This window comes from Chiloscyllium plagiosum, chromosome 16 (genome assembly GCF_004010195.1).
Source record: "Chiloscyllium plagiosum isolate BGI_BamShark_2017 chromosome 16, ASM401019v2, whole genome shotgun sequence".
Classification (NCBI taxonomy): Eukaryota; Metazoa; Chordata; class Chondrichthyes; order Orectolobiformes; family Hemiscylliidae; genus Chiloscyllium; species Chiloscyllium plagiosum.
Window position 1 is genome coordinate 32,682,768 of NC_057725.1, and position 10,602 is coordinate 32,693,369.

Consider the following 10,602-nt stretch of genomic DNA (forward strand, 5'->3'; position numbering starts at 1 on the left):
AAAACACATTTATAGCAACTCAACTCATTTCTACAACTCAATGAAGTCCAGTTGAAGGCCGAGATTGATAGATTCTTGTTGTCTCTGAGGAATTAAGGGCTACGGGGAGAACGCTGGTAAGTGGAGCTGAAATGCGCATCAGCCATGATTGAATGGCGGAGTGGACTCGATGGGCCGAATGGCCTTACTTCCACTCCTATGTCTTATGGTCTATGGTAGTTAAATGTATATCTGTCTTCATACTGATAACCACTTTGGCAAGGAGGAAATGCAAAGATATTTTCAGCAGCTGACATGGTCTTTGGAGTTTCTCCATTCATGGGTAAAGCACACCTTCGGACCACCACTCACCCCTCCACAACCTGATCCAATGGATTAAATCAGCTCCCCAGTCATGAGCATAAAAAGTAAAGAAGCTAACAACAGTGAAGAGGAGGTCTGTATGCTTTTTGTCAGTGGTCTTCCTATGGATATTAAACCACATGAGCTCTACCTTCACTTTCAATCATTTAAGGGATATGAAGGTTCACTGATCAAGCTAACATCACAACAGCCAGTTGGCTTTGTTACATTTCACAGCTGCACGGGAGCAGAAGCAGCCAAGAATGCTGCAATTACCTAGCAGGCTGCTGCTGCAGCACTGTACACTCAGATGTGCTGGTATCCTCTATCTGAAGCATCTCCACAAGGATGGAAGTCTTGTCAGTTTTGTTAAGTATCTGACTGCCCTTATCCAAGAATTCAGATTTCTCCATGAAGTGGTGTGCAAGGACAGACTGAATTTTGTTTTCAGGTTAGACTTTATTGAAGGAGATTTTGGAGAACTGGCTCACTTCCACTCGACTTGGAGGGGATGGAGTGGTCACTAAGGACTGTGGGTTTAAGACCTTTCATGGGGAATTTTTTTCCATGTGGGCGGATTCTTCAAACTTTATTTTACTGTATAGACTAGTAATTTTTGTTGTTATAATCATTTCATGTTGTGTATCAATAACTTGCTTTAGTACTGGCAGTAAGATTCTTATGAAAGCCGGTAGTGTCATCTAGGTGGTTATCATGGAATGATAAAAAGGGAGGAATGTAATGTTAAAAGATTAAATGGGAATATCTCTCTGGACACTAATGTAAAATTAAAGGGTTTATCTGCACTGTCTTTGGGTGGGCACGACAATCATGAAAGAATACAGATGACCATCCATTGTAATTTACACATTATGTAGACAGTCATTTGCTATTAGTCCCCCTTGCTATTGTCAAGTTAAACCATAATTCAGTCTCTTCCATCTAGAAATGCTTTTTGGCCAGAAGTATGTCGCACCCACATTGGCTTGAGGAATCACTGAGTCAAGAAATCATCTGCATAACGATTCCCCAGGATTAGGGCATTAGCATTTACATTATCTTGGAAGATGCTCTCACCCTGCCATTGTACCTGGGGTAACATCTGACTGTGAGTTAACTGGGGTTGTCTTGAGTGGCATGTAACTGTGGGGGAGTGGCCAGAGCATCTGTAGGCATGGCTAACTGACCTGTATAATGGGAATGTGTTTTCTTTGTTCAGGGCATCATTTTTGACTCAACCTCGCACACCTGTGAGAGGGATCAAAGGGGGTACTGTGCTTAATAAATTTGGTTGCTTGTTCACAGAAGTTGGTATGTTGCAGTTGCATCAAATCTGTAAGAATCTCAGGAAAAAGAACTTAAGACAAGGATGTAGTTAAATTTTGCCAGACATGTCATATATGTCAGCTATTCGGAAAACCACAGGCTGTAATAAAACCTGCACCTTTAATACCTATTCCAGCATTTGAGGAACCTTTCACAAGAGTCTTGATTGATTGCATAGGCCCCCTACCTCAATAAATACTTATTCTCACTTTTTGTTTAATAATAATGCCGACTAAATTTCCAGAGGCAATCCCATTATGCAATATCACAGGAAAAAGGGCTGTCGAAGAATTACTTAAATTTTTTACTCAGTACGGATTAACAGTAGAGGTCAACTCAGATCAAGGATCAAACTTCACATCCAAACTATTCAAGGAGGTTATGAATAACTTGGGGATAAAGCAATTCAAATCTACTGTGTACCATCCACAATCTCAGTAAGACCTAGAGAGATAGCATCAAACACTAAAGACCATGTTGAGAAGCTTATGGTCAGGATTATCCAGATGATTGAGATAAGGGAGTTCCTTTTGTACTTTTTGCGATTTTGAGACGCACCAAATGAATTGACCAAATTCAGTCCATTTGAATTCATTTTTGGGCATGAAGTAAGAGAACCATTAAAATTGATTAAGGAGAAACTAATAAGTCAGAATTCTGAGATCGCCCTTTTGCACTGTGTATCAAATTTTAGAGAATTATTAAATAGAGCTAGAAAGTTGGCTAGACAGCATTTAAAAGTATCACAGCATACAATGAAACAGGAAGCGGGTAAGAAATCACAAATTTGCAGTTTTGCAATTGGGCTAAGGTATTGGTGTTACTTCCAGTAACAGGTGTGCCTTTAAAAGCAAGGTTTAGTGGACCGTATCAAATCAAGAGGAAACTGAGTGAGGTGAACTACTTCATAAGGACTCCAGAGAAGAAGAAATCTCAGTGTGTCATGTGAATATGCTCAAAAGATAGTTTGATGGGGAAGGAAAGCAAGAGGAGAAGGTTTTACTGATAACAGAACAGAACCAAGTTCAGAGGATTCTGAATTGGACATTCCTCAAATCAAATTGGACAATGAGGAAGCTGTCAAAAATAGGGATAAATTATTGAGTTATCTTCCACAAGAAAATCAAAATGACCTGAAAGAGTTATTATCACATGGAAATAGACTGGGAAGTATAACCTAATTGTGCATGATGTAGAGATAGAAATTGCTGTTCCAATTAAGCAACATCCTTATAGGCATAACTGTCTAAAGTTGGTACAGGTTCAGAAGGAGATAGAGTGCATGCTCCAAGATGGCATAATCAAAGTGAGTTAGTGACTGGAGCTCAGCCATAGTCATGGTGCCAAAGCCAGATGGTACCCAATGGTTATGTGTGGACTATCACAATGTCAATGCCGTTACAAAGACTGATGCATATCTAATCCCACAGTTGGAGGATGGTGTCGAAAACGTGGAACAAGCAACTGACATTTCTAAGTTGGACTTGCTCAGAGGCTACTGGCAAGTACTTCTGTCAGAGACAGCGAAGGGCAATTTTGGCTTTCATAACGTCAAATGGACTATACCAGTTCAAAGTCGTGCCATTTGGTATGAAAAATGCTCCAGCCATATTTCAGAGACTGACTAATATAGTCATTGCCAGATTACCCAACTGTGTGGTGTATAATGATGATCTGGTGATTTTTAGTCATTCTTGGAAGGACCATTTACAGCATTTATTGGAGTTGTTCGGTCGACTTCGGCAGGCAGGCTTGCTGATAAACCTGGCTAAAAGTGAATTTGCTAAAGCCCAAGTCACCTTCCTGGGCCATGTTATTGGACATGGACAAATGGCCCCATGGGATGCGAAGACGAAAGTAATTGGGGAATTGCCCACATGGTCGACGAAAAAAGCAATACTACGATTTTTGGGATTAAGTGGATTTTACCAAAAGTTTGTGCCAAACTTTAGCAGTCTGGCTGCTCCAATCATTGAATTGTTAAAAAAGGGCAAGAAGTTTCAGTGGACAGCGGACTGTCAAAACCACTGCCCCAGTATTAGCCACACCAGACTACATGAAGCCTTTCAAGGTGGATATCGATGCCAGTGATGTGGATGTGGGTGCAGTGCTCCTGCAGGAGGATGATGCTAGGATAAAAAGACCCATCAGATATTTTTCCAGGAAGTTGAATGTTCATCAACAGAAATATTTAACAGTAGAAAAAGAGACTTTAAGCTTGGTGTTGGCAACATTTCAGTGTTTATATTACCAGCAATGCATCTGAGACAATCCTATACACTGATCATAAACCAATGACATTTGTAGAAAAATTTAAGGACAAAAATGCCAGTCTGTTTAGATGAAGCTTGTTGTTCCAGCCATTCAAATTGACAATTGTGCATGTGGCAGGTCGAGAAAACGTGATTACTGATGTGTTATTGAGACCTGAATGAGATACGGGGGCATTCGATGGCAGGTGTGCTGCGGCCTGAATTCGCACGTGGTTGTTCAGGTTTGTATTGGTATAATTAATATAGTGTATATATCTGTTTAAACAACTAACCCGTTTGTTTAAAAATGAAGCCATCTTTTGATATTGATTTTTTTTAAAGGGGGGAAGGTGTCACAAAGCTGGTCCTTTTTTTGCTAAAAGCTGTTCTTTTCTCAAGGACACTGTGTCTTTGATTTTTTTTCGGAGGGTCATAAAACTCTCCTGGTTCCGATTAGAGGGTTTAGTACAGAGATTAAAGGGTGTTGAGAGGCCATTTTGCTGATGTGTAAACAGATGAGACTTCAGGCCAACGTGGTCATGTTTTAAAAGTGACCTGTATAATGAAAGGGGAATGGTCAGCTCTCTAATTGAGCAGTTCAGTCCAGAACTAGCTCGGAGTTCAACAGTGAGCTGTGTGGAAACAGGTCATTACAAAACTCTCTCTCTCCTTATGCCCTTCTAACTTCACCCTGAAAGCACCAATTCCAGTTTTTTTTACGGTGTTTTAAGTGGGTTTGCTTACTGGGATTGTTGTGCTTATTGGGGGCGGGGGCGAGAGGGATGTTTCCAATTGGTCAATGTGATAAAAGGTGAACCACTTCAGTCTTTTAAAGACTTTTTCCCTTTAATATTCAGAAGTGTTCTTGCACATGAACTTGTTTTTTGTCTTCCTCTCAATCAACAAATCACCAGTGGTATTTTTTCATCTATTAACCACCAGTAAATCACCCATGTTTTCCAATTGATTAATTTACATGCAAAGCCCAGTACAGGCAATGCAGAGCATCAAAGGTTAGGGAGGGGGTATGCGGGCTAAATCAAAATGGAACTGGAAAGGGAGATAAAAGCACTCCACTTTTACATTTCTGAATCAACCTGAGCAGATAAGACATGAATCCAGGCCTTATGGCTCAAAAGGTAGGGATCACTTACTCTCCTACTCCTTGGATACTACCTGACCTGCTGTGCTTTTCCAGCACCACACTTTGACCACTTCTACAACACACCTTCCTATTTCTGTTTTCAAAAGATTTTCTTGTTCATGAGATATTTTAGAGGTATTTCAGATATTTCTAAATCAACTTGTTGAGATGTTATTACATACCTGGAACAGGTAGGACCTGGACCTGCATTTCCTGAATCAGAGATACTACCATAACATAACAAGGTATCCACACCTCTCCAGTTTTGTTTTAATAACTACTCCAGTTTTATTGTGTAGTACTGCACTATGTACCGCGGAACAGGAAAGTTTTTACACTGGAGTGTCCCTTCACTTTGCAGACGTGTGTCTCCTTGCCTCCTGATTAGTCCCACATACATTAAACCCCAGAAAGCCCAACACTAGTCATCTTCTGAAGCTTGGTTTGAAAATGTATTCAAAAGGAATGGGATAAAGTGCTGTAGAAGGAACTGTCTATCGGGAAACTGGGGGCGTGTTTAATGCACGGAGGATGGGACTAAATGGATAACTTTCCCAGAGGGATGAAACTACAGTACCACTTGAAAATGGAAGCATAAGTCAGACCAGCGTGTACCGTTCGCCAGTTTTACTTTCTCTCCCATTCTGACTACCCCGGAAAAAGGGTGAGGATCTGGGGTGAACGACAGGCAAATTGTTGCTTTCGTTTTAACGCGGCCCCTCCACAGATCTGCAGCAACTTTAGCGCCTAGCCCGCCGAACGGCCGCTCCTCCTATCCCCGACCTTTACCTGAGAGCGGTCCCAGAGTCAGCAGCAGCACTAACACCGGGACCAGAGGCAGCAGCGTGCTCCTCACCCGGCTCATGGTCTCTCCGTATCGTCCGAATCCCGGCCCCGAGTCTCTCTCGTTGTAAACCCAACATGAACCAGCAGCTTCCGTTCCGCCCGAGTTTCACTTTCACCGAGTTACGGCGGGGATTGGGCGGAGCTGGGGGACAGCCTGAATGAGGAAGGACATGAGGAGGAGCCATTGGCACATTACACTTGTCATATGTTTAGAAATATCTGTATATTAAATATTATATTTATGATACGCAATGTTACGTAACACATTTCCAGTACATCGATAAAACAGTAAACTTTATAAAGTGTTTTGCCGTTTATTTTCTTCAGCTCTGAAGAAGTGTTTATGGGTTTATCAGTTGTTGATCAGAAAAGGCATGACCTGCTGTACAAACAGGCGATTCGGGAGCAGGTGCCTGCTGCCCTTCGAGCTTGCTCCACCGTTCAGGAAGATCATAGCTGATTTAATTGTGGCCTCAATTCTCTTACACATCTCCAAGTCAGTCAAGAATCTAGCTCCTTCTGCCTTTAAAAGAAAGTATGCAATGATCTTGCTACCACTGCTATGTGGGGAGGGGAGTCCCACAGGCTCACGATGAGAAACACAGCTTCTTCTCACTTGTTCTCAGTTTGTGAGACTCCTTATTTTTAACCTGTGTTCTCTAGTTTTTGAAAGGCATCTAGGGGAATGGGGAGAAAGTTGGAATATGACATGCCGGTAGTGGATCAGCCACGATTCTATTCAATGGTGGATCAGGCTTAAAAAAAAAGTGAATAATTTACTCCGTTCCTAGTTTTTAAGTTTAAATTATCTCCTCGATGGCAAAAGCATTCACTCTGTTAGACCGTCGGGATTTTATGTCTCAATAACATTGTATTTTAATCTTCTAAACTGAAATGAACACAACCTGTCCAACTTTTTTCTTATAAATCCATCCCTTCAACTCTGGAATCAGTCAAGTGAACCTTCATTGAAATCTCGAGTCGTACGGGAGTCTGTGATGGACTTTTTTTTTAACTAGGAGAAAATGAGGACTGCAGATGCTGGAGATCAGAGTTGAAAAATGTGTTGCTGGAAAAGCGCAGCAGGTCAGGCAGCATCCAAGAAGCAGGAGAATCGATGTTTCGGGCATAAGCCTTTCTTCCTGAAGAAGGGCTTATGCCCGAAACGTCGATTCTCCTGCTCTTTGGATGCTGCCTGACCTGCTGCGCTTTTCCAGCAACACATTTTTCAACTTTTTTTTCATAATGTATGTCAACTTCTTAATTGAGTGGAGTGCAAGCCTGATAGTTAAATTTGCAGATGACAAAAAGGAAAGGAAGTTTTATTATTATCCATTCACAGGATCAGGATGTCACTGATGAGGCCAGCATTTATTGCCCATCCTTAATTGCCCAGAAGGCAGTAGAGAATCAACCACGGTGCTGTGGGTCTGGTGTCACATGTAGGCCAGACCAGATAAGATTGGCAGAATCCTTCCCCTAGAAGATGTAAGGTGAACCATATGGGTTTTTCCAACAATCAACAATGGATGTATGGTCATAATTAGACCTTTAATTTCAGATAAATATTTTTAAATTCCACTATTTGCCATAGTGGGATTCAAACCCAGGTTCTCGGAACATTAATAACAAACAAAAATAGAGCATGCTGGAAAAACTTTGCTTTTCTACCATTGTAGCTAACTTTATGGATGCTTAAGACACTAGTTTGAAACTAACGTTTCTTGCCATCAAATTGAAAGCAAAATTCCATATATTGCTCACTCTTGCCTTGAGGATTCTTAGCTATGAGACGTAAGAGATGACATATCTGAACTAGTCTATTTTCAGGTTGGTTCAGAGTATGTTTTTCTAAGGAACTATCTTGAATATATTATGAATTAATTTTCAATGTAATGAATTTGATTTGTCCAATTGTTAATATAACTATAAGCATGTGCAAGTTTTGCAGTGCCTTTCTTACAAGCTCCATTAGTTTGGGATGCTTATTCTATTTTACATTAAATCTACTCTAATGGGACCCATAAACTACCCATTTCTTTTCTGTGCCACTTAAAATTTTTACACAAACTGATTCTACATTTTCATATTTGAAGACATGATCATTACTTGCTATTGTGCTGACCTCATTCATTATTAACTGAGCTAATCCACATCCTTTCTCTTTCCTTCTTTCCTTCTGAAATGTCATCTCTTCAGTTCCCAGCCTCCGTCGCTTTGCAACTATGTAAGGGCTATCATAATATACCCATTTACTCTTTTTTTGCTGTAATTCATCCTTGTTTTAATTTCAGATAAACAGCCTTTGTCTTTACCACTTTCCACTATGCTATCCCATTTGCTGTTGTGCTCTTCTGTCTGTAAGCTTTACAGGACTTTGTCTCACTCTGGTCATCACTCTCTTTATTAACTTCATAAATTTTTTTATCACAATGAAATTCAACTCTATTTAGTTTAAAGCCCCCTTTGCAGGCTGAGGTATAGAATTTATCAGGACCTAGGTCTCAGCAAGGTTCAAGAAAAACCATAAATCAGAAATAGGTCTTTCAGCTCTTCAAATCTGCTTCATCATTCAATGAGGTCATGGCTGATCTGATAATCATTAACTTCACTTTCCTGAATTTCCCTATAACCCTTGATTCCCTTACTGATTACAAATTTGCCCATCTCAGTCTTGAACATACTTTGTGACTCAGCCCTCTGCAATAAAGAACTTGACAGATTCAATACCCTTGGAGAAAGAAATTCATCATCTTCATCTGAAATGGGTGACCCCTAATTTTCACATTTTGCCCTCTGGTCCTAGACTCTCCCACCAGGGGAAACATTCCCCCTTTCAAGTCCCCCAAGAATATATTTCAATGTCACCTCTTACTTTTCTAAATTCCAGTGAGTACAGGCTCAACCCATTCAATGTCTCCTCACTAGAAGATTCCTCCATACCCAAGGTAAACCTTACTGAACATTGTTTTTTGCATTGTCACCAGTGCCTATATATATTGTCTTAGATAAGAGGCCCAAAACTGTTCATAGCATCCAGCAAATGACATCCTGATCATACATCTCCCTCTTGCTCTGGTACCAAGTGACACAAAAACCATCCCACTCACACCAATTGTTGAGTCACATACTCAACTCTCTGATCGTACTTACCCTGGGCCAGTTTGCTCATAATTTAGGTAGTAATACATAGATTACCACCAATGATTTGTGTTTTTAAAATTCAGCCTCTAGTTTCCTCATTGTCCCTCAGCACACTATCTTCCTTAGGAGTTGTTGGTACCCACACGGACCAAGACAATCTGACCCGACACCCCTCTCCAGCGTCAGGACTTCAAAGAGATGATGGGGATCTCATCCATGATCTGAAGAGTCCTGCATCACTTTTTATTAAGGAAAGATCAGCTGGGTTTTGTACCATTAAGGCACTTGATTGGATAGTGGCAGGCTCTCCTTGACATCAAATGTCCTGTCAGTGGAAGTGGCAGCCAGGGCCCTGTAGTGTCACCAGGGTGGTGGTGACTTATTGCCAATGCACTACTGAGGTGGGGGGTGGTGGTAAATTATGTATTAGAAAACGGCTAGATTTTTTTTAAGTAGAACAGTTTTGTTGACAGTTCTTTGATTATCTGTGATCAGATATTACTAATTTAGGATTAATAGTAATCTTAGCATTAGCTTGGGCTATGGGGACACTATTGAAAAATATTCAGTAAAGAAATTTGAAGTACAAATCTAGTTGCTGTAGTAGTGACCATGACAACAATTATGAACTGTTGCTTTGAAAAAAGTATAAGAACTTCCACGTTTACAGATAACTTGAATCCATCAGGCAGGAATCAAATAATTTTATTGTAACATGTATTTTACAGTGAGGAAAAACAAAATACAGTGAAAAACATTTCCACTTTTGCCATGATCTGATGCAATTTTGAATAGTTTAAAAAAGGGGAAAAAAATGAAGATGTAGCTTAGAAGCCATCAGTCCTGAGCCAGTCCATTATCAATACCTGTGCTGCCATGCCCCCTCTACTCCCTTGTCACTGTCTACAACGGACCCAACCAATATTCAAGTTGCCACTCTTCATGAGCAGTCTTTAGCAAATAGTATAAAGGAGAATTCTAAAGCTTTGCATAGGTATGTGAGGAATAAAAGGATGACGAGAGTAGGAATAAGGCCAGTCAAAGACAGAAGTGGGAAGTCGTTTGTGGACCCTGTGGAGGTCCAAGAGGTGCTAAACGAACATTTCTCATTGGTTTTCACTCAGAAAAGGCAAATATTATAGAGGAGAAGAAACGAGATATTAGACTAGAAAGGATCAAGGTTAGTTACGAACAGGTGTTATCAGTTTTAGAGGGAGTGAAAGTAGACAAGTCCCTTGGACCGGATAGGATTTATCAGAGGATTCTCTGGGAAGCTAGGGAAGAGTTAGCAGAGTCTTGGATTTGATATGAGTCATCATTGTCTACAGGTTTAGTACCTGAGGACTGGAGGATTGCAAATGTTGTGCCCTTGTTCAAGAAGGGCAGTAGAGATGACCCAGGTAATTTTAGACCAATGAGCCTTACTTCTGTTGCAGGAAAGGATTATAAGAGATAAGATTTATAATCATCTAGCAAGCAACAATTTGATTTCAGATAGTCAACATGTTTTTGTCAAGGGCAGGTCGTGTCTCACAAACCTGAGTTTTT

At 40.6% G+C, this 10,602-nt stretch overlaps 1 protein-coding gene across 2 annotated transcripts in view; it reads right to left on the reverse strand.

Moving 5' to 3' along the window:
* LOC122557764 overlaps positions 1-6,151 on the reverse strand; it is a 47,344-nt gene extending 41,193 nt beyond the window's left edge. Inside the window, exon 1 of one of the 2 annotated variants that reach the window (XM_043705727.1) lies at positions 5,854-6,151. In XM_043705727.1, coding sequence (XP_043561662.1) covers positions 5,854-5,929 — 76 coding nt within the window. In that variant the 5' untranslated portion in view covers positions 5,930-6,151. The remainder of the gene's footprint in view (positions 1-5,853) is intronic. The other variant, XM_043705728.1, reaches the window with a different exon arrangement.
* Positions 6,152-10,602: the final 4,451 nt, after the last annotated feature.